A 24,954-nucleotide genomic window follows, 5' to 3' on the forward strand; every position below is an offset into this window, starting at 1 on the left:
TCAGAGGCGCAGCGCACAGTGGTTACATGTCATTCGAACAAACAGTGGTCAGTTAGGTGATTCCCAAAACGAGCCCATTATCTGAGGAAGCTTTCGGCGGTGGAACAAGCTTTAGAGAGGAGGTGGCAAAGGGGGCTCACCCTCACCGTGGCTTATATTAAATGACACACTCTAAATAACTAATCAGCAAATAAGGAGAAAGCCCGTTACCCAATATTCTTCTTGGTACCCCAGGCCCCACCAAATCTTTCGCCCTAGTGAACAACGACAATAGCAACAACAAAAAGAAGACCTGTTTGAGTCATTGGCTAATTTCATTTAGAGGAAAATCCAGATACCAGGGTTAAAACACATTGCAACTGGGTTGGAGGCCGGAGTGCTGGGACGGGATAGGTTGCCCTCTCAGGCCACAGCAAGACAGAACCAAGCAGCTATCAGATCAATTTTACCAAAGGATAATTCTGGTTTTTCAAATAAGAGAGCACCCAAGCGTGCAGCATCTGGACTTGCAGTCCACCTGATTTCTCACTGAGTGTGTGTGTGTGGGGGGGGGGGAGACACTCTCTCTGGGGCAGCATGGGGGAAGGCCTGCATTTGAGTCCTGGCTCACCTGTTCCCTCAGAGGCTTACATAACCCCATCTGACTCCCGGAGGGATGAATGCCCCCCTGTCTCCTGCCTAAAGGAGCAGAGGGCATTTTTTATGGCCTGGAATGCACCCCACCCACATTCCTGAGAACATACCCCTGTCCCAAGCAAAGTGCAATGTGCTGGAGAGATGAGAGGTGAATTGAACAATGTGCTTGTCCTCGAGATGCTCGGAGCATGTTCCAGACAAGGGGGCTGTGGCCCTTCCACACCTCACGTAGCTGCAATATGATAAGAGCTGCCTTAGCGGTATGAACCAGAAGGCTACGGAAACAAGAGAGGGAGTGATTCACTGCGCCTGGCAGGTATCCTTATCCCAGGATATTATTTTAATTGTAACTTTAAAACAAATGAGTGCACTACGGTGGAAAATTGAGTAGATGAGCATAAATCAATGACCAAGTATCTCAACCATCCCTAAACGGTAAAAATTACTACAAGCACATTAAAAATGCTCTGCTTGCCCGTTTAGAGTCATTGTCGCCTCATTTCTCTAACGAACATCAGTGCTAGCAAGTTTTGCAAACAATATCAAATTCTATGAAGGAAAGTAAGTCAGATGGTATTGCCAATTGCCGCGTAGGATGAAACAGCTACTTAGAGTCTTTCATTAAAAACTGAAAAAAAAATCAGTCATGGGAAATAAGCTACATTGTCCATTATCTACAAAAGATGGGGCTGTCATAAATAACTCATCAACAAATAAGGAGAAAGCCCGTTACCCAATATTCTTCTTGGTACCCCAGGCCCCACCAAATCTTTCGCCCTAGTGAACAACAACAATGACAACAACAAAAAGAAGACCTGTTTGAGTCATTGGCTAATTTCATTTAGAGGAAAATACAGATACTGGGGTCAAAACAAATCGCAAGGTGTAAAAATAAACCATAAATTCCATAGTCTGTCCCTGGTCTGTTTGCATGATTTGGGCTGTCATCACCGGCCTGGCCAAACCGGGTAAGTCGTCTGATTCCTCTACCGTTACCACCCAGTGCTGGAACTGGAAGGAACCACACACATCAGCTAGCCCAACTTCCTCACTTTGCTGGTAGGGAGGATGGCAGAGGCTGGACCGCATCCTCCCAGGATCACATCTGTCCTTTCAGCATCCCCCATAGTGATACTCATACCTGATGCAAGCATCCCAGAAAGTAAAGCTTACACGATCTTTTAAAACATCCGTCTTCAGAAGCCAGAAGCGCGAAGGGAGAGCAAAATGACGCTACGTACACGAGTCACAGGAGCTGCAGTCCCTGTACTGATGCATTCGTGGGCTGCTCCGGCTCGCAAGGTGGTCTCCCTACCGAGTCGGTCAGGTCAGGATCTAAACAAACTTAGGCGATTTGCCTTCGTGAAATAACTACCTGAGACAACAAGAACTGTCACTCCCCAAAGCTGCTGAACTGCCCTAGACTGGGATTCCAGAATGAGTCAGAACATGGCTTGTATTAAACCACACACTCCAAAGTTCAATTTGCCTGGAGGTCTAGGCACTAACACACCGGCTCCGTTCTCCGTTTTTCCAAAGCCACGTCCCAGAGGAGGCTGCAAACAGAGGGAGGGAATGGGCACCGGGGAACCCTGCCACGCTCTTCCGCTCCGCCAAGCAGGCACACGCATTCATACCAGGGCGGGCATGTGGACCCTAATCCCTTCTTAGTGGAAAACACACATTTTCAAAATGAATCCCCGATCTAGAACGAATTACCGTAATAGCCACAGCCGGAGCGAGTCCGCTGATGAGAAACGCAGATCTGGCCACCTGCTTTGAGACGCCTTGGACCACCACGCCGCCTGGGTCTTTAAAGTCGGGCCTTTTCAGGTAGGGCATCTGCCCTCCTAAATCGCGTTTATATCCCAGGACAAGAGAGACGATGCCTCCCTTAGTCTTTGAACTAGGCTGCTCCTCCCGTATCCATTTCTGCTGAACACAGCCTTGTTATCTTTGCAGAGAGAGAGAGAGAGAGGGAGAGAGAGGAGGGAGAGAGAGAGAAAATAAATAAATAAAATAAAATAAAGATAAAAACCAAGGGGACAATTGCACCACTGCAGATCCCAAGAGAAGTAAGCGCAAAACTACAGCAACGTCAAATGAAATCCTCAGCAACTAGGAAAACCCCCACATGCGATGGGCTGTCAGCTCGGTGCAGCCGGGGCGCGCTGTGCCCGGAACCACGGGAGGCCGGCGTCTCCGCAGCCTGTGTCCCTGCCAGCTCCCCCACGCTCACCCTGGCCAGGCAAGTTGTGGTCCCTGCGTGCAGGACAGACAGACGGAGCACGCGCCCCAGCCCGCAGGCCCGCCGGGCGCACCCGCGAGGCGCTGGGGGCGCGGGGGGCGGAGGGGCCACATTGTCTGCGTCCCGGCTTTGGCTGCGTGGTGGCGGCCGCGGGGACGCAAGGGCAGAAGGAAGCGCACCTCCAGCCGGGGCTGCCGGCCGTGCGGGTCGCGGTGCGGTCGCGGGGAGCCCCGGCTGCTCCCGCGGCAACTCCGGCGGCAGGCCCGGGGCGCGGAGGGCCGGGGGGAGGCGCTGGACAAGCGCCCCAGCGCGCATCCTCCAGCCTGCCCCCCCGGAGCCCCCGGAGCCCCCGGACCCCCGGACCCCCGGACCCCCGCGCCGCGCGGGACACGATTGTCTACCCCCCCCCCCCCGCCAGCTCCGGTTCACAAGGGGTGGGTGTGGGCTGGGAAGGGGGATTACGTAGGTCTCTCCGCCCCCTCCCCTGACACCTCCTCGCCGCCGGGGGGGGGGGGGGGCGGGGGGAGGCGCCGCGATCCCGCTCGGGGGCTCCTTTGTTTCTCTCCGGTGCGCCCGGCGGACCCGACCCGGGGTCCCCCCCCCCCCGCCCCGGGATGCCCGCGCGGCCCCGGGCTGACAATTGAACCTCGCGGGAGAAGCGGGAGGGTGGGGAGGAGGGTGGATCCCGGGCCCCGGGAGGGAGGGAGGGCGCTGCCGGGGCCTCGGGAGCCGCGGGGAAGCCGCCCAGGGAAGGGCGGGGGCGGCGGGCTGGGTCCCCGCCCGGCGCCCGCTTACCTTGGCCGCCGTGGCCTGGGCGCAGGTCGAGCTGCAGCCGGCGCGCAGGTTAGAGGCGGGGCGGGGGCGGGGGCGGGGGGCACTGCCGCGGGGCTCGGGCGGCCGGGGGCACGGGGAGCGCAGCCGCGGGGCCGGCGGGCGCGGCTGGAGACGCGGTGAGAGACGCGGTTAGAGACGCGGCTAGAGACGCGCGGCGCTGCGGAGGCCCCCTCGGCGCCCGATGCGCGGTAGCGCAGCGCACTTCATCGCCTTCTCCTCCCGCCGCACCCCTCCCTCCCCGCCGGCTCCGCGGGGGGCACCCCGCTCCCCGAGCCAACCACGAGCCCGGCTCGCGCTCCTTAGCGCTGCCCCGCCCTGCAGCCTCCGCGCACCCCCGCCCCGGCCCGCCCCCCCCCCCCCCCCGCAGACAGCGATCCCGCGCCCCGCCGGCCCCTGCTTCCCACGCCCGCGGGCGTCCCGGCTCGGCAGCACCAGCCCGGCCCGCTGGGCCCCTTTGTGTCGGTGCAGGCGGCGTGTTCAGGAAGGATCTGGCGTAGCCGCCCCAGGACGGACAGGTGCCCTGGGGCTCTGGCCTTACACACTTCCCCCACCTGCCCTCGACGCGGGCACCGCCGTCCGCACCCGCCTGGGCACCGACCCGTGTGCCTGCACCACAGACGCACGACGCGTTTGCGATCACGAACGCAAATGGTGCAAATGACTCTCCAGAAAATCTGTTGTTGGGCAAGACTAGCTTCCCACCCGGGTTTTATAGGACACCGCTCGCTGTGGCAGGATGCTAGAACGCAAAGGAAGCAACGAATAAACCCCCTCCTTGCACAGCCAACCAGGACGCATGGAGAACTGAAATGTTAGTCGCTGTTGGCTGCTGGCGGCTCCGGGGGGGGGGGGGGGGGTGAACCTACATGCACTTGGTCGGTATTTGGCCGGATGTGTTCACGTAGGATGCAGTGGTTTTGAGCACATAATCTCCAGAGTCTGTGATTCCTCGAACTAACTGCATTCTTCCTCCGAGTGCTTGTTTATTTATGCCCATTCTCCCGCCCGGCATCCCCTACACGAGACAGTTTACGCCCTGGGGAAATCTTTCCCCCACCCCAAACTCCAGCTCCTCATTGACGTCAATGAACAGACTTCTCTAAACCAAGTCTTCTACCCCAAGCGCTGTAGGATGGGATGCTTCTCAACGGCTCTCCTTTCACTGACTCAACTCTTGATTTCTCTTTCACAACCAGTTCTCAAAAGCAAAAGACTTGGAAGATGTGAAGGCACCTTCTCCAGCTGGACTCCTCTGTCCAAGGAGGCACACGTCGTCAGGCCTTCCCTATCCCCGTTCCACCAGGGCTGGGGGTGGAACTCCTCCTTTCCTGACAGACACTGTCTTGCCTGACACCCTTAGGTGTCCTGATCAGATGAGCTCAAAGCTAGCGCTTTGCAAACCTCAACTGAGGCTCCACGCAGAGCATTGGCCACACGTTTCTCCAGATTTTGCACCCTATGTGAAGAAGACCCTCCAAGAATAGACTAAAGCCGGCTGCAGCAGTAAATAGCAGCATCAACCAACTGTGTGAAGTTTGCAACCAGAGACTTGAACAGAAACAAAAACTCCGCCATAAACCAGCACCCATGGTTTCTAAATTAGCACAGTTGATCACCAAACCAAAGAAAGTTCTTTACTTCAGTGAATTGTCAAGATGTTCAGCTCTTTATTTTCAGTGATGCACCATCAACCAGGCTCGGAGGCACTTCTCCCTGTTCCCTGTGTCATGGAGATAATTGGACAAGTCAACATCTTTCATAAGGTTACTGAAGCAGCAATCCTGAAGTGTGCTTGATTTTCCTCGGGAGAATTTCCTTTTCTTAAACTGAAGGCAAAAGATAAGAAAGCAGAAGTACACAAACTCTCGCATTCTAACGTGCTGAGTAGATAAAGAAACTCTTTATAAAGTGGCATCTCCATTTTGGGGACAATGGCAGCACACATGCTCGCCCACACTTACTGTCCTCTGTATTGTCCACACTCACACTGTCGGGTTTACTCCCCACGGTCCCCACTGCAGCCTGGGAGCATCACCCTGTTTTACAGAGAAGAAAACCAAGCCTACATGGGTTCTATACTTGCTTTAAGGTCTCCTAGCCAGCAGAAGACCTCAAATCCAGAATTAACTGGCTTTGGCTTCTTGAACCCAAAATGAGGCATATTTGGTGGAGAAGTAAAAAGAGTTGTCATAAATTTTAAAACCATCCATTTGTGAATCATATTTATGAAGCTTCTAAGAGACTCCCAACAGTGTTATAGAGAGCATAAAATCAGGTCACGGTCCCAGGGCCCCCGACAATACTAATCTCGCATAAGGTCATAAGATGATGAAGGCGTTTTGAGAAGCATATTCAAAAGCTGGGTGTTATCATGAGAGTGATGTAACCTTGTGTGTGCAACTTTCGTCACTCAGGGAGGGACAGGCACGTATCTCAGGATATGCAGATAAAGACGAGCAAACAGCATTCTGTGTAAGTGGCACCTACAATGCTGAGAAAGCTAGTGACTTGAGCTAACCAAGGGATCCCCTTTAGGAATAGAGCTTCATCATAATGTCAGATGTGAATGGCTTATAGCAAAGTACCAAGCAGCTGAGACTGTGTTCATGGCGTCATGTCTGACACTGTCTCCATAAGACCAGTCGTATCCGTGATACAAAATTATCATGGGCGTCCAACTTTGGTGAGCTGAACAAGTTACCTAGAGAAACCAGGCCTTCCTCTTATGGAGGCAAGAGGATTTTAATTAGCGAATGACTAGGGAATGGCAGTGACTATCTTGGCAGCGATGAAAACCTTAGGAGGTTTTGGGATCAAGGGTGGGTCTCTCAAACAGAGACCGAGATTACATGAAGCAGTATAAGACTTTTCTTATATGAATTTACTCACTCTTACAACAATATTTTTAATGTGCTAATTTGTAGGACTATAACCTTGAAGAAGATAGAGTCTGACTTCATGGAGATCCAAGTTAAGAGTCCTAAAACCTCTAATTAAACAAGCGAGCATTCTGTATTTGGTAGATGAAGTGATAGGTGAAATGGGGGGCCCATCGTCACCTATTACATAGGGCCATAGATTCAGACCCAGGGGTGGGGAGTGAGGTTGGGAGTCAAAGGACAGACTTCTTAGAATTAATGATGCCTAAGCTGATTGAGGCTTAAAGAATCAGTAGGAGTTGGCAGGTGAAGGGAGTGAAGGAAGAGGACCCTAGATCAATCTGTCAAGGTCAGAAGATAGGCAGAGAGGTGTGTAGCATATTCAAGAAAACTTCTTGAATTTTCTGATTCTGATTGAAATGCAGAGCAATGCAGAGGTGTAGCAGTGTCTTATTATGGTTTTAGTTTGCATTTTCCTATGAATTAATGAGGGTGAACCTCTTCTCATGTTCTTATTTTCCATTTTTAGTGAAGAGTCTGTTCAAAACTTTTGCCCAGTTTTAAATGGGCTGTTTCTTTCCTGTTGAGTTTTAGAGTTCTATATGTGTTCTAGATACAAGTTCTTTGTCAGAAATATGATTTCTAAATATTTCCTCCAACTCTGTGGCTTGTCTTTGTCTGTTTCTTTCACAGAACAGTTTCTAAGATTGAAGGAGTTCAACTTACTAACTTTCTTTTATGAATCATTCGATTAACCCAAGGTTACAAGGAGTTTGGCTGGGTTTTGTTTTTGTTTTTTGTTTGCTTGTTTGGTTGGTTTTTACAACTTTTACACTTAGGTCTTTGATTCACTCAGAATTATTATTATTTTTCTAGATGTGAGGTATAAGTCACGGAATCTGTTTCTTTGTCTGTTTTTTGCATATGGATGTTAAATCATTCCAGTACTATATGTTGGAAAGACTATCTTTTCTTAATTGAATTGCCTTTGTAAACTTTCAGAAATAAACATTGGTAAGGGTGTCTTTCTGGATTCCCTGTTCTGTACCGATGAGCTGCTTGGCAATCCTTTTGCCAATATTACACTATCTTAATTACATAGATTAACCTTAAGTCTTGAAATCATGTCGAGTCCTCCAAACTTATCCTTTTTTTCCCCCAAATCATTTTGTCTATTCTCACACATTTGCTTTTACATATAAATTTTAGAATCGATTTATCAATATCTACAAGAAATTCCTGCTAAGGTTTTGATTTTAAATCTGTTAAATTCATCTATCAATTTCAGAAGAACTGACATTTTAACAATCTTCCAATTTCTTTCAGTATTCCAATCCATAAACTTAGTGTACCTTTGCATTTACTTAGGTTTTCTTTAATTTATTTCATATACATGTGTTCTTAGGTATATACCTAAGAATTACATTTTTGGTCCTACTATGAAAGATATTAATTTTAATTTTAAATTTCACTTTGTATTAAAATGTACCTGGCATTCAGGTTTTTTTCCTGGCATTCAGTTTTATTTTTTATTTTATTTTTATTTATTTTTATTTATTTTTTGGCATTCAGTTTTAATCAATTATGGACATGCAGTCATGCAGCCACAGAAATTATTGCCAAGAAGAAGTAAGTTTACAGATTCCTAGATGCAGGACATGCCATGCAGGGCCATATGGCAAAGTACCTGGATCAGTCAGGAGACAGAAAAGGCAAAAGGAGACAATGGCCCAGAGCCGTTATTTTCTTCTGCAGGAAGAAATCAGGGGAGCAGGACAGGGAAGTTTGAACAAACTTCGAACTGGATAGTTTGAATAATTTTAGTGGGCTCCAAGCTAAAGAGGTGGTCTCAAGTTGTTCTGTACTTAGCCCTGGGGAAAAATTGTCTTGGTATGTGAAAGTTAGATAAAGTAAATGGTTGGGAGTATGCCCTCAGAATTAGTTGGCTTGTATGTGAAAGGTGTATCCATAGGAAGGTGGGTCATTCCCCAGGCAGCAAGGCCCCTAAAATGTTAAAATGTTGTAAAATACAGAAAATTTAAAAACATGATTAATATAGACTTGGTCATTACTAGAACAGAAGAAAAAAAGGAAGAATTTTTTTGTATATTTATATTTTATCGTGTGATCTTGCTAAACTCATTTATTAATTCTAGGAGCTTTTGTGAAACTACTTGGAATTTTCAGTGTAGACAATTATGTTGTCTGTGAACAGAGAGAATTTTATTTCTTCTTTTTCAATCTGCATTCTTCTTTGGTGTTATCTCACTGGCTATCTTTTTATTTCTGGCATGTATTTTAATATTATTAAGTCAGTAATTTATTATTTTTTGAGCTTCGGGGTAAGGATGAGTAACACTTAAAGAGCATACACACTTGTGGTCAAGTTAAATACATAAATACAGTATGATGTAAGTGCTAGAACAGAGATGCTCTGTCAGGATGATTGGACTGAGCATGCTAATTGTGGCTGGGAAGCTAGAGAAACCTCCACTAACAGGGCTTTCAAGGAAGAAAAGGACTTTGTTGAATGGCTAAACATCCCAAGAAAAAATAACAGTGCACATGAAAGTGCAGAAATACTAAAAGAATAGAATGTACCTGGTGAAGAGTTCAACTTAAGTAGAACAAAAAGAGAGATGATCAAGGATAACTGGATAGAAAGGTTGGGGATAGATTGTGGTGAGCTGAATATGCCCTGCTCTAGATTTTAGACTTAATTCTGTAAGTAATGGAGAACCATGATGCTTTTTAAAGCCAGCAAGTAAAACAACAAGATTTGTCATTTAAAGGTATAATAAAAAGAAATAAAGGTATAATAAAGTGTCCAGTGTGCTTTTAAGATTGTAATAACTTTAGATTATTAAGATGTGTTGATAACAGAATTGTCAGGACAGGATGGCAGCTGGCTAATATGCTTTCACCCACCTTTCCATCATAGTATTTATTAAGGAGCACAAGACAAAGAACAGGGGCAGACCATGATGAACTCTGAATGTTTATCAACAAAACTGATAAACAGTTTTGAACAAACTAATCAACAGGATTTTTCACTAATCAAAGTACAGCATAGGCATTGAAACACAGCCAGACAGAAAAACAAAAATATAGGAATAAATATTACTGTATTTCCCTTTCTTGGAAATGCAAAGCCTTCATTTACAAAAAGAAGTAGAGGATAGTGATAAAGAATATGGACTCAAATCAATGACTGGGTTTGAAAACATGGTTCTACCATTGCTTTATGTTCTTAAAAAATTTACTTAAATTCGATTTTCTTATATATGAAGTCCACTTACTAAGATTATTTACCTTAAAAATTGTTAAGGTTGAAGTGGAATAACAAATGTGAAGCTCATAGCATTGAGTGTGGTGGCATTCAATACCCCTTAGCTTGTTCCATCAGTTGTATTTTTTATATAAATCCATTTGGGGATTTGAACACGCTGCAATGTATGTACTGTTTGAAAGCATCTGGACAAAAGTTAGGTATTTAAAATATTGAGGGACGCCTAGGTGGCTCAGTGGCTAAGCATCTGCCTTGGGCCCAGGGCATGATCCTGGAGTCCGGGGATCGAGTCCTGTGTGGGGCTACCTGCATGGAGCCTGCTTCCCCCTCTGCCTATGTCTCTGCCCCTCTCTTTCTGTGTCTCTCATGAATAAATAAATAAAATCTTTAAAAAAAATAAAATATGGAAAATGTTTTTCAAAGAGATTTTTAAAAACTAATTCATACAAAAGTGGGACAAAGTACTCTCAAAAAAATTAATGGATGATTTAAAATTAGCGATGAAAGCATTAAAAACTTTTACATAGCCTTGTGAATGAAATAAGTGCAAATTAAATTGAGAGACGATTTGCACTAATTAAGTTGCCCCTCCCCCACCAAAATACACATTAAAAAAATTACTAGTCAGGATGCAATGCACTTCTGCTAGTGAGGAAAGTACTCTATTCCAACATATCTGAAGGGTAATTTGTCACTTGTTTATGAATCTTCATGTGTTTAAATGTAGCTGCATCAGTTAGTTTTGGTGCATAACAAACCATCCCAAAATTTAGTTGATTAGAACAACCATGTATTATTTCTCATCAGTCTGTAGGTTGGCTATAAATTGCTGATCTGTGCCAGACTAAGCTGATCTCAGCTGGGCTCATCCATGTGGGCAGTTGGCAGGTTTCCTGGGAGCTGCTGATCTAGGACAATCTCATCCAGGACAGCTTGGCTCTCTTCCATATGATCACTCATCCTTCAGCAAACAGTCCAGGCTTGTTCTCATGGCAGCAGCTAGGGTGAGAGAGAGAGAGAGAGAGAGAGAGACAGAGAGAGAGAGAGAGAGAGAGAGAGAGAGCAAGTATGCAAGGCCTCCAAGGTCTAGGCTCAGAACTGGCACACTGTCATTGCTACCACACTCCATTGGCCGGAACCTGTCATGAGACCAGCCCAGATTCAAGAAATGGGGAAATAGACTCCACCTCTTGATGGGAGGAACTGTGTGTTCACAATATTAAAGGGTATGAATACAGAGAAAGACAGAGGATTGGCGGAGAAGGACAAACATTATATGGTCTCCTTCATTTAGGGAATATAAAAAACAGTGAAAGGGAATAAAGGGGAAAGGAGAGAAAATGAGTGGGAAATATAGATGAGGGTGACAGCACCTGAGAGACTCCTAACTCTGGGAAATGAACAAGGGGTGGTGGAAAGGGAGGTGGGTGGAGGGATGGGGTGACTGGGTGACGGGCACTGAGGGGGGCACTTGACATGATGAGCACTGGGTGTTATTCTGTATGTTGGCAAATCAAACTCCAATAAAAATACATACAAAAAAAAAAAAAAAAAAGAGGATTGGGCCCCAAAGTGGCGGTGTATGAGAAACAAAAGAGACAAGATCACATTGGCCAAAACCTGAGCAGGTGAGCAGGATTCTCACAATTGCATCCTTGGTATGAAGGACTGAGGAGCACATTCCTGAACTATGTATCACATGCTCTGTCCCGTGGGCTCTAGATGATTGACACCATATGACACCACACAAGGTAGGATACATGCAGAGAAATTAAAGTACATATGGTTAGAATAATGATTAAGTAATGATGAAAAGTTCAATTAGTTGACATATTATCAAAAGTTCTAATAATCAGATGTTTTTTATTTGATCAGCCATGAAACATTTATAAAAATGGACTATAAACAAGGCTACAAAATAAACCTCCAGAACATCTAGACTGATGTCTAGACTGATATATGCCTCATATATTATAATAGATTAACAGATTAAAATATCTTTGTATTCCTTCACATTTTCCTCTATAGGATAAATATTCCCTGTTTTTTCTTCCTAGGTTTTAACTTCAAAATCTCAGATCTTGCTGGTATACCTTAGACAGGTCCTGCAATTCTTTCGATGTAAAACCTATTTCCTCCTGGAAAACAGAAGGTAATCAGCAGTACCCAATCCTAATATATCAGGATGGAAATGATGACAGGAGATGAAGGAACAGCATCATCATGTAAGGTTTCTGCCTCAAGTGAACATCTGTGAGGGCCTGGGTGGCTCAGTTGGTAAAGTGTTTGCCTTCAGCTCAGGTCATGATCCCAGGGTCCTGGAATCAAGTCCCCATTGGGCTCCCTGCCTCATGGGGAGCTTGCTTCTCCCTTTCTCAATTCCCCCTGCTGGTGCAGGCTCTCTCTCTGTTGAATAAATAAATAAAACCTTAAAAAAAAAAAAAAAAAGGTGAATATCTGTGAGAACTAGAGCAAGGGAAGCTTTCTCTCCTTTATCAAGGGAGAGAGAGCTGCAGGCCCAAGATGTTCCAGGAAGTCAACTAAATGTTCCATTCCCGTGTCTCAGGGTCCCAGTCTTATCAGAGACCCCACAATGATATAGATGACCTATTAAGGATGTTGTTCAGTTTCCTTTGCAGCACTCTCTTCCAATAGGATTCTTGGCCTGATTTTCAGCAGTGTCTAACCTGAGGCTGAAGGACCTCAGGGTTTCCCAAAACCCTGTCATGGAGACCTCTGGCTTTCATGGTATGCTGCAGGTGGATAGTTTGTTAAAGGATCCAGAGCAATCAAGGAAACCCAGCCAGGATGTCATCCTTACCACCTACAAAAATAGTTAAATTTTTTTTCTTTATTTCAAATAGTGTGCACCCAAAAAAGGCAACTTTTTTCACTGAGCAGATCTGTACCCAAATGTCCAATGTTTTTGTGCCCTAGACATCAGCTGGGACCTCCATACAGTGTTGGTTTTTGTTTGTTTGTTTGTTTGTTTTGTTTTGTTTTTTTGTTTTTTTTACACTGGGGTTCTTGATGTCTTCACGATTGGCTCAAACTTCAGTTCCACACTCTGAGGCAGTTTGAAGCCTACTAACATCTTCACATTTCCAGTGTGCTCATAGTCTCACAGCCACCTCTGCCCATGGACAACTTCCTCAGTGTTTTTTTGTTTTTTTTTTTGTAATGCACTGTATTGACACAGTCGCGATACCCACCTCAAAAAGGGGAGAAAATAAAAGGGGAAAAAACCTACTTATGAAAGTATTTCTGGATGTTTGGAGGTAGGTTGTGGGGAAGAGAGGTGGTGTTGCAAACATTTCCTGACTCGGTATTTAACCATCTTGTTAAAATTCTTTTGGGTCACCTTGCCACCCCATTTCACTGACTCCTCTCTTCCCAGGGTTGCTCATTTCCTGCCATCCAAATTCCCTTGGAATCCAAAAAGGGTTTTGTCCTCACTGTTATAGAGAGCTGGAGTTCAGCTTTCCCGTAATTCCTACTACCGAACTTTCCCACACAAACCCCCAGCCCAGCAGGAAAGGTCTGCTATTCCACGGAAGCCACCTTTGTTATTAGCTATACGAATTATAAATAATAAAATTTAAATAGTAAAATTTGCTTTTCTCTAACACTGTCCTGGTCTTGTGAGTTATCGTTATCCTCCAGGAGTCCCAGAGATATGTAGTCCCTAAGCAAATACTGACAACCCTTTCACAAAGAAGAAAGAATACTCTTCTAAAGTCAAGATTTCTTTATCCCAGGACAAAGACACTTGTCCTGTCTCATTCCCTCATGGAGCTCAGAAGCTCAGTTCTCTCTTTTCCTGATTGTTCCCAGCAAGAGGGACTCATGTGTCATTAGGTCCATTTTTCAGCCTCTTTGTCTCAGTTTCTCTCATTTGAAAATGCAAATAATAATAATAATTAATAATGTCTTTTTTATAAGTTTATTATGAAGACTGAATGAATAAATAATTACAATTGCAACAGTGTCTACCTAGCACAAAAGGGGTTCAATGTCAGTTATTCATTTTCATTTTCATTATGATTATCATTATCTGGACCCAAGAGTCTCCTTACTGTCAGAAAGGAGAAAGTAAAACAGCATAATGTCTCTCAATGCCAACTAGGTGTTGGATAGGGGTTATTTTGAAAATGCCACCATAGAATTAAAATAATATTCCCTAAAAATTACCCTTTTCAGTCCCCCCCCTTTTTTTTTCTTGTATCAGACTGTATCTCATACTTAATTTAATACCTCTCCAGCTAGAGACTACAAAATAGAGCGAATGCATGTTCTCTACACATATATACACACACATACACACATGATATAGGAAAAGAGAGAGATTTGGGAGAATGTGCATATGACATTTTTTCTGGCCATGCCTCAACACCAGCGGGATTTCAGAGCTTCCTCTTGGATAAAGCCCATCTGACACAATCTTGTTTCTAGGCGTGCTGATGAACACTTTCTCTCTTAAGGAATATTGGGAGAATGTACTGCCAAAGTCCTGGCAGAGCCTTATTGAGGGACCGTGCTCCTCTTTTTCTTTGGTCCCCGGATGTGACTTATATTCAACATTTGCCTTAGTCAGATGGGTAAGACAAGCAATGTGCCTTAAATAGCATTCTTATAATTAGAAATATGAATGCAAAGATTAATTTTGGAATTTATGCCTTTTTTTTCCCTGAAAAGCATAATTTTCTAAAATCTGGGAAAAAATAGTTTATGTTCTTGGCACCTTTTTGAAAAAAGTCTCAGAGAGCCTTCTTGTTCCCTCCAACTTCATCTTGCAACCTGAATTTTATAAGTTGAGAACAAATGTAAAATACAAATGGCAAGAAAAACCTGGCAATTTTTTGTCACCCATATGATGGAGAAATTCATAATATTTGATGAAAAATTACAAATTAATGAGAAAAAGGAACAATCCCTTAAGGAAAAATAAATCTAGTTAAGAAAGAACGGCAAGTCACCAAGGAACATGAAGTAATGTTCCACTTTACCAGTAATCTAAGGTCAATGAATTTAAGAACAATAATGATGGGTCATTTTTACCTAAGAAAAATGCCAATACTAATAATAAAATAAAAAGAAAAATACCTGATTTGGGTGATGGTGACAATGATGATAAACTGGCACTCTCTTATTGTATAGGATACGAGGATAAGTCGGTTCAAACTCTGTAGAAAGTAAATTGGCAATGCTTTCAAAACCTTATTCTTTGACTCTAAAATTTCCATTACAGGAATTTATCCTAGCAATATCTAAGATATATTTAAATATGTATTTCTCGAGATGCTTAATGGAGTATGTTTTGTTATTAAAATAATTATAAACAACTTAAACATCCAAAATAATATATTTGTTAAATATAATATGATATAGTCTTTTAAAAATTAATTTATTTTTGAGAGAAAGAAAGAGAGAGTGGGGGGACGAGGGTGAGGGAGAGAGACAATCTTCACGCGGACTTTCTGCTGAGTGTGCAGGACCCTGAGATCATGACCTGAGCTGAAACCAAGAGTTGGATGCTCAACTGACTGAGCCACTCAGGCGCCCGTATAATATGATTTATTCTTAAAATGGACAACTATGCAGAAGTCTGAAAATGCTAATGTATGAAAATTAGGTATGATATGGAAAAATATGGCATTTTAGGGGAAGATGAAGGTGAGAAAACTATCTCCTTAGTTAGGCTTTCTTCTTAACACAGTTCAAAATTTCATCATTCCTCAAATTCCTTTTCCAACACACTTTCTTCATTCATAGGTAAAGTTCTCAACCCTAGCTTTAATTAAAGGAAAAAAATCTGCCAGATAGGACCTCTCTAGACGTCTATCATGTCATCTACAAGTTTCCTGACTCACCCAGGGCCACGTCTTCTCTCTCATGACAATGGTAGAGGCATTCGCTCTGCTAGCCTCCAGCTCATTCTGCCTCCGGGGCTTTGGGGAGCTATCTGCCCCCGTGACGTGTGAGGGGCAAGGCGTCCGGACTTTAACCGTGGACCCGCATATCTGTGTCTAAACATCCTGAAGTTTATAAATCAAGCCAGCTCTTCTGTAAAATATATCCTTTAATTCTAGTCTACATATAATATTAGTTTCAGGTGTACAACAGAGTGATTTGACAATTATCTACATTACAAAATGCTCACCGCAATATAATTACTTTCTGTCACCACACAAATGTATTACAATATTATTATTATTTTAAAGATTTTATTTATTTATTCATGAGAGACACAGGGAGAGAGAGGCAGAGACACAGGCAGAGGGAGAAGCAGGCTCCTCGCAGGGAGCCCCATGTAGGACTCGATCCTGGGTCTCCAGGATCACGCCCTGAGCGGAAGACAGACATCAACCACTGAGCCACCAGGCATCCCTATTACAATATTATTGACTATATTCCCTACCTATGTTACACTTTTCATCTATGTGACTGTTTTGTAACTAGAAATTTGAATCTTTTAATGTCCTTTGCCTCCCACCCAAGCCCATTACCCTCTGGCAGCTACCAGTTTATTCTCTGTATAAGTCTATTTCTGGGGGCACCTGGGGGGCTCAGCAGTTGAGCATCTACCTTTGGCTCAGGTTGTGATCCCAGGGTCCTGGGTTCCAGTCCCATGTCAGGCTTCCCACAGGGAGCCTGCTTCTCCCTCTGCCTATGTCTCTGCCTCTTTCTCTCTGTGTCTCTCATGAATAAATAAATAAAACCTTTAAAAAAATAACATCATTTTTTTTAAAAAAGTGTGTTTCTGTTTGCTTGTTTTGTTTTCTAGAGTCTACATATAAATGAAATCATATAGTATTTTATTTCACTGTCACTTTGTTGTTTCACTTGGCATAAACCGTCTAGATCTGTTCATGTTGTCACAAATGGCAAGACTTCACTATTTTTATGGCTGAGTAATATTCCATTGTGTATATATACTGCATCTTCTCCATTCATCTGTTAATGGACATTTGGGTTGCTTCTGTATCTTGGCTATTGTAAGCAAGGCTGCAATAAACAGGGCTGCGTATATCTTTTCAAATTAGTGTTTTGGTTTCTTTGGATAGATACCCATAAGTACAATGACTGAATTGTACAGTATTTCTATTTTTAATTTTTAAAAGAAACTCCATATTGTTTTCCACAGCAGCTGCACCAATTTGCAATCCCACCAACAGTACACAGGGTTCCTTTTTCTCCACATTCTTATCAGCACTTGCATTTTCTTGTCTTTTTGATACTAGTCATTCTGACTGGTGTGAGGTAATGTCTCATTATGGTTTTATTTGTATTTCCCAGGTGATTAGTGACATTGAACATCTTCTCATATGTCTGTTAGCCCTATGTACATTTTCATTGCAAAAATTTCTATTCAGATCATCTATTTTTTAAATTGGATTATTTGTGTGTGTGTGTGGAACTGTATGAGTTCTTTATATATTTTGAATATTAACCCCTTAACAGGGGGGTTTGTATATATATATATATATGTATATAAACATATATATGTAAACCCCCTATATATATAAACATATTTGTAAATATGTTTTCTCATTTCTGTGGATGGCCTTTTTGTTTTGTTGATGTTTTCCTTCATTGTCCAAAAGTTTATTTATAATGACAACACTTTAAGAGTAAACAGAAAGATTTCCATGTTCATAAAACCATAATTGAATTTAAATAAGATAATTTTAGTTTTATATCCAAAAGTGAGTGAAAGAATCATTTGTTTAACATGCCTTTATTCAGTTATGCAAATATGAGTATACAAGATGATTATTGCTAAATAGTGAAACATCTCCACTAGATCATGTACTATAGTTGGTATCATCAGTTCAAGAGTACTCGGTGGTGGTGGACCATAAGAAGTGATACTAGGAGTTTACAATCCAGCTGACTGAGAGATAAAAGAATAATACAAGATAGAAATACATACAGTCATTGATTAATAATATTCTTGAGTCTATGCTTAGAAACCATCTAATTTAGAAAATAATTATGTGCAAAATATTTTTTGTTTGATATAGTTCCAATTGTTTATTATTAGTTTTCTTTCCCTTGCCTAGGGAAATTTATCCAGAAAAACATTGCTGAGGTTGATCTCTAAGAGTTTACTGTCTATGTTTTTTCCTGGGAGTTTTATGGTTTCATATCTCACAATTAGATCTTTAATCCATGTTGAGTTAATTTTTGTCATTAAGTTATCTCCATGTATTTTTTTATTTCCTCATTGGTTGTGTAACAGTATGTTGTTTAGCTTCCATATGTCTATGCTTTTTCCAGTTTTTTCCTCATGATTGAATTCTAGTATTGTACCAGTATGGTCAGAAAAAGATGTATGATATGGTTTCAAGCTTCTTAAATTTACTGAGACTTGTTTTGTAACTTAACATGTTATCTGCCTTGGGAAATATTCCATGTGTGCTTGAAAATAATGTATATTTTGCTCTTTTTGTTTGGAATCATCTGTATGTATCTACTAAGTCCATCTGATCTAATGTGTCATTCAAAGCCACTGTTTCCTTATTGATTTTGTTGGGATGATCTATGGACGTAAGTGGGGTGTTAAAGTCCTATACTATTATTGTATTACTATCAATTTCTCCCTTTACATCTGTTAATGTTTGCTTTATGTATTTAGGTGTTTTTACGTTGGCTGCATAGTTATTTATAATTGGTATAACCTTTTGTTGGACTGATTCCTTCATCATCATGTACTGCCTTTTGTCTCTTTGTTTTAAAGTCTGTTTTGCCTAAGTATTGCTACCCTACTTTTTTTTTTTCCTACTTTCATTTGCATGCAATATCTTTTTCTATCTGTTCACTTTCAGATAGTTTGAAGTGAGTCTCTTATACTGTAGAGATGGATCTTGTTTTTTATTTTTTTAAATCCATTCAATTACCCTATGTCTTTTAATTGTAACATTTAGTCCATTTACAATTAAAATAACTATTGATAAGAATGTAGCTATTGCCATTTTGTTCATTGTTTCCTGGTTATTTTTGTAGTTCTTTGAGGCTCCTTTTTTTTTTTTTTTTTTTTGAGGCTCCTTTTTTTAAAGATTTTATTTATTTATTCATGAGAGGCAGAGAGAGAGAGAGAGAGAGAGAGGCAGAAGCAGAGGGAGAAGCAGGCTCCATGCTGGGAGCCTGACGTGGGACTCGATCCCGGAACTCCAGGATCACATCCCCAGCTGAAGGCGCAGCACTAAACCATTGAGCCACCGGGGCTGCCCTGCTGCTCCTTTCTTATTGTCCTATTCTCTTCCCTTGTGTTTTGATGAGTCTCTTAAGTATTATGCTTGAATTTCTTTATTTTTTTGTGTGTATCCATGATAAGTTTTTCATTCGTGGCTACCGCGAGGTTCATATATAATATCCTATGTATATAGCATTCTATATACTCTATATATAGCGTTCTGTATATTAAGTTGCTGAACTTTGAACACATTCTAAAAGCACTATATTTTTATTCCCTCCTCCACATTTTATGTATATGTAAAGTCATATTTTACATCTTTTGATTTTGTGATTCCCTTGACTAATTTTTGTAGATAAAATTGATTTTACCACTTTCATCTTTTAGCCTTCATACTAGTTTTATAGGTTTTTGATCTAATGCCTTTACTGCATATTTGCTTTTACCAGTGAATTTTTTTCCTTTTATAATTTTCTTACTTCTAGTTATGGCCTTTTCTCTTCCATTTAAAGAAGTCCTATTAATATTTCTTGAAGGCTACTTTAGTGGGAATGAATTCCTCTAACTTTTGTTTGTCCGGAAAATTCTTTATTTCTCCTTCAATCCTGAATGATAAACTTGCCAGGCAACATATTCTTGGTTGTAGGTCTTTTTTTTTTTTCTTTCAGCACTTTGAATACATCATGCCTCTCTCCTGACCTGCAAAGTTTCTGCTAAAAAATCAGCTAATGGCTTCCTTGGATGTAACTGTTTGCTTTTCTTTTGCCGCTTTAAAAGTCTCTCTTTAGCTTTAATTTTTGCCATTTTAGCTATTCTGTGTCTTGGTGTGGACCTTTTTGGGTTCATCTTATTTAGGCTTCTCTGTGCTTCCTAGTCCCAGATATATGTTTCCTTCTCCATGTTAGGGAAATTTTCAGTCATTATTTATTCAGATAAATTTTCTGTTTTTTTAATCTCTTCTCCCTCTGAGATGCATATAATGAGAATGTTATTATGCTTGATATTCTTATAGAGATACCTTAACCTATCTTTGTTGTATTTTTTTTATTTTTGCTGCTCAGCCTGGTTGTTTTCCTCTACTCTATCTCCCAAATTGTTTTTCCATTTTTCTGCATCCTTTAATCTACTGTTGATTCACTCTAGTCCATTTTTCATTTCAGTTATTGTATTCTTCAGCACTGACTGGTTCTTTTTTATATGTTCTATCTCTTTTCTGAAGTTCTGAGTTCATCCACCTTTCTCTCAAGCCTGGTGACAATTACCTTGAACTCTGTACTAAGTATATTGCTTATCTCTGTCTCAGCTCTTTTTCTGGGATTGCATCTTGTTCTTTAGTTTGGATCATATTTTTCTATCTTCTCATTTTGTCTAACTCTCTATGTTACTATGCAGAGGTAGGTCAGCTATGTCTACTGGTCTTGAAAGTAGTGGCCTTACATAGAAGGTGTCCTTTGGTGGCCAGTAGTGCAATCCCCTGGTCACCAGTCATGTATTTCAGAGGTGCCCCGTATGTGAGCTGCATGCAGCTCCTGTTGTGCCTGGGCCATGACTGCTGTGAGTATGCTAGTGGGTGGGGCCAGCCCTCAGTCTGGCTGTCAACAATGATTGGCTATAATTGCAGTGGGTGCATGGTTGATGGGGTTTGCCCTTGGCCTGGCTTACTGGAAGGCCCAGCTGTAGCCATTACAGGGATGCTGGTGGGTGGGTCTAGTTCCAGGCTCAGGTGTAGCTACTGTGTTCATCCTGGCACAATTGCCCTGCTGCCCCAGAGGCTGGTATGACTGCTGCCTCCCACCTACTTGTTTGTTTACCTAGCTAGTTTCCATTCAAACCCAGTGTCAGTGAGGTTGACCAATCCTAGGGATAGTACTCAAGCCCTGGATGCAGGAGAAGCTGGGAAGGCTGATGTCATCTTCTGCCTCACACCAATACTCACAAGGTTTAGGATCCTCCAAATGTATGAAGATGCTAGACAGTAGCCCATACACAGTCAAAAGATGACTTTTCCACTTTAATTAAGATTAATGAATGGGTTGTTTCCTTTAATCTATTAATGTGAAAAAATATATTAGAGTCTCTAATGTTGCATATCTGTAAAATCAATTCTACTTGGCTACATTATTCTTTAAATATAGTCCTGTTTTCAACTTATACATACCTGTGTTTATCATTGAGAATGGCCAAGAGTTTTCTTTTCTGTGCTAACTCTGTTAGGGTTTTCAGAGCTATATAAACTGTGTTGGAAAGATTTTTCATTTTATTTAGGACCTTGAGAAATTCATGTAAGAGAAGCATCATCTGTTCTTGAAGGGACTGGTCTAAATGATCAATGAAACAGCCTACTCTAGTATATTTTGGGACAGTTCTTGGACAGTATTTCCAAATTTTTCATGATTATTGATCTACTCAGGTTTATGTCTTTTCTGGAGTCAATGCCTTAGAAAATGTCAAGAATTGAATTTAGTATGTTAAACGCTGTGAGCTGTCAGAAAAAAAATGTTTTGTAGTCTGTGAGCATGAGTGATAGGGATTGCAAATGGATTATTTTTAGAAAGTGTGTAAGAGAGCCCTAACAGTTCAGTAAGGTAAGGCTGTCACACCATTCATTAATTTACCTAGGTTGTTTATATTGAGGAGGTGTCTGTCGAGACGTTGAATACTGGAGGTGTTTGGTTTGAGGTGTTGAATAGATTTCTTCTTCCTTAAATGGATTCATTTCTTTTTGCTACAGCTCCCCAAGTTCTAGGCCTTTGCACATATTCACATCATCTCCAGAATCCCTGAAAGAATGTATTCTGTTTCTTTTTATGGCACCATTTTTTGGTTATTTTATGCTTTGAAAATTATAACAATAATACATGCAAGTTATGTAATAAGACAAACAGTACATTATAAATTTATATATGTCATAAAAAATATATATGACAAAGCTAATCCTTTCCCTGCCACCTCACCTCCCTGAGATAACTAGGACAAACTGCCTGCCATATTCCAACCCTCTATCTCCTCATTCATACTTGTACAAAGGTATATGCTTTCTTTGTGTCTTTGCTTTTGCTAAAATGGAATTATATTATATTATACCCAGTCTACAAATTGTTTTTCTTTGAAAGCTTAATTTTAGAAAATATTAAACATATGCAAGTAGTGTGATGAATTCATTTATATTCACCACCACCACCGAATTTCAACACTTATCAACTCAAGGTTAATCTTGCTTCAAACTCTACCTTCACCTGTCCACTCCCTCCGTATCTTGGATTTTTATTATTTTTAACATATAGCATCTCCCTAACATTTTAGTTTTTAAATATTCAAATCTGTAGAAAGTGTTGGAAGGCTAGTACAATGAACAATCATCTGCCCATCACCTGAATTTACCACTTGTTTTTCATCGTTGGCAACAATTTATGAACATCTTTGTATTTAGCTATAACTCTACCTTTTTCCCCTTAATACTTTGATACAAAACACACATATATATTACTTTATGTAATTATTAATTTTTTCTAGAACACTATTGATATGCAGAAGCAAGAGTTGGCTGAGATGCTTAAAGCAAGGGGGCCAAGTTCACCCAAACAGAAGGATTTAACCAAAAATAGTTGCCAAAAGAAAAAAAAAGAGAGAAGCTCTATGCAACAACAGGGTAGGCAAGCAATTTTTCATGCTTAGCAGAGGAACTCCAAAAACCTTTTCTGCCAAACTTTTCACAGATACTTAGCTTGAGGCCCAGGCAGCTGTGTGTGAAGTGGCCTCCCTCCTCCGGGAAAAGAGGACATGTGGGAGCCCTGAATTCTGGCCTTAGGCTCAGCAGACCTCTCCAATGACCGATCTGCTAGCCAAAGTTTCCTTTAATAAACTGTTGGAACAGTAAGTAATTCCAAGTTCAACTATTTTTGGATCACTCTAATTGCCTGTTGAATTAGGCAGTTTACCACTAATATTGTATTTTTTTTGTCAATTCTCACATTTCTAATACTTTGTGCTTTATATACCTTTCCAAAGTATTATTGGACATATCAGGGCCCATGACAATTATTGCATCATTTTGAATTTCAGTTTTTATAAAAGAAAAGTGATCCAATTTTGTAATAACAACGTTTGTCTAGCTTTCTGTGCAAACATCTCTCTTCTCATCTTGTAGCAGCAGGAAGTAAGTCTTCTAACTCTGAGAAACTCCAATACATACCAACCCTTTCTCTCCATATATATTTCCACATCTTGGACGATGATGAATTATACCCTGAACCTAATGCTACTTGGGTGGTGATTAAATCTCCTTTCTAGGTTTACATATGAAAAGGATTTTAGTATTTGTAATTTAAGACCTGAAATCTACATCAACTATTATTAACATCATGATCCCAACAAATTTTTGTTTGCATTTCCATGATACGCTGTAGCCATTGTAATAGATTTAACATATCATTTTGTTTGAGATTTGTTTGCTTTAACTGTATTTATTAGCTATTGTTGCATAACAAATTACCCAAAGTTTAGTGACTTACAATAACTGTTTATTATTTCTCAGATTTGGTGCGGTGGGAATTCAGAAGTGGTTTAGTTGCCTGGCTCTGGCTCGGGGTCTCTCCTGAGGTTACAGATCTGACACCCCAGGGGACAATCACCTGACAGATAGATGGGGACTTTTCTATAGTCATGTTTCAGCATATCTTTGTGACATGGCAGCTGGCTTCTACCCCACGGTGACTAATCCAAAAGAGAGAGAAAGAAGGAAGACACAATGCCTTCTGAAACGTTGTTTCAGAAGTTACATATCATTACTTGTGCCACATTCTATTCATTAGAACCGAGTAGCCAAGTTCTCAATTAAGGGGAAGAGAATTATGGTCTGTCTTTTGAGGAGGAGTATTAAATAATTTGTGGACCTTTTGTTAAGCCATGATAAACTCTCAAAACAATACTTGGGCTTTGAGGACACAATCCAATGCTTTCTGTCATCCAACTGCAGAGTTTAAACTATTTACATAAATTGTTAATCATTGATCTCCTAGTTCCACTAACTCTTTTTGTTCTATTTCTTCTGGTTTTATGGGTTCTAGCTGATTTGGCTCATTTTCTTGTAGTGTAGGTCTATTGTTGAGATCAGATTTTTTATGTCTAAAAAGCTCTTTATGTCATCTCTGTTTTTGAAAGCTATTTTGCTAATTATAAAATTCTAGGTTGATAGGTTGTTGTTTTTTTCTGTCAGTATTTTAAGAATATTGGTCCACCATCTTCTGGCTGATGAAGAATGATGGTTTTTATTGCTTCTAACAAGAAGTCCACTGTCACACATAAATTTGGTCCTCTGTACACAGTGTTTCTTTTTTCCTCTTGCTGCTTTCACAATTTTCTCTTTATCATTAGTTTTGAGCCATCTGATTATATGATGTTTCTCAGCGACATTTTCTTCATGTTTCTTGTGCTTAAGCCTTTGAGATTTGGGATCTGTAGATTAATAGTTTCATGAAACTTTGAACATTTTCAGCCATTGTTCCTTCAACTGTAAGTCCCCACTCACCTGCAGACTTCAGGTACATGTTAGTTTGAGGTTCTACCACAGGTCACTGATACCTTGTTTATTCTTCTAAATCTTCTGCAGTGTCCAATTTATTGTTAATCTCATCGCATATATTTTTTAACTCAGAGATTGATTTTTTTCATCTTTGGGAGCTTAATTTGGGTCTTCTTATATGCCTTCTGTGGTTTTCCTTAACATGTTGATTCTCTACCTACTTGAACATCAGAAATATAATTGTTCCATTCTGATTGGTAAAAATACAAACCATTTTGTCTCTGTGTGAGTTCCAAGGGTTGTTCCTTCTAATCCTCTTGGGAAAGTTTCTCATCAGCCATGGGCGTTTCT

At 41.4% G+C, this 24,954-nt stretch overlaps 1 protein-coding gene and 1 long non-coding RNA gene across 4 annotated transcripts in view; both read right to left on the minus strand.

Annotated features, from left to right (window-relative positions):
- Positions 1–3,747, minus strand: part of HECW1 (HECT, C2 and WW domain containing E3 ubiquitin protein ligase 1) — a 440,242-nt gene extending 436,495 nt beyond the window's left edge. Inside the window, exons 1-2 of one of the 2 annotated variants that reach the window (XM_038562644.1) lie at positions 3,680–3,747; positions 2,356–2,590 (exon numbers count right to left, since the gene is read on the minus strand). In XM_038562644.1, the coding sequence (XP_038418572.1) occupies positions 2,356–2,478 (123 nt within the window). In that variant the 5' untranslated portion in view covers positions 2,479–2,590; positions 3,680–3,747. Of the gene's footprint in view, positions 1–2,355; positions 2,591–3,679 lie in introns of those variants that run through there. The other variant, XM_038562645.1, reaches the window with a different exon arrangement.
- Positions 3,748–10,654: 6,907 nt separating this feature from the next.
- LOC102151878 lies at positions 10,655–22,902 on the minus strand. Of its 2 annotated transcripts, none has more exons than XR_005373054.1 (5): positions 22,776–22,902; positions 21,698–21,862; positions 14,990–15,069; positions 11,532–11,604; positions 10,655–10,885 (listed from the first exon to the last, which is right to left on the minus strand). It is a non-coding gene; the product is annotated as an uncharacterized LOC102151878 (long non-coding RNA). The 2 variants fall into 2 exon arrangements; XR_005373055.1 differs by having other exon boundaries at positions 11,507–11,604.
- Positions 22,903–24,954: the final 2,052 nt, after the last annotated feature.

Source organism: Canis lupus, chromosome 18, assembly GCF_011100685.1.
Source record: "Canis lupus familiaris isolate Mischka breed German Shepherd chromosome 18, alternate assembly UU_Cfam_GSD_1.0, whole genome shotgun sequence".
NCBI classification, from domain to species: Eukaryota; Metazoa; Chordata; class Mammalia; order Carnivora; family Canidae; genus Canis; species Canis lupus.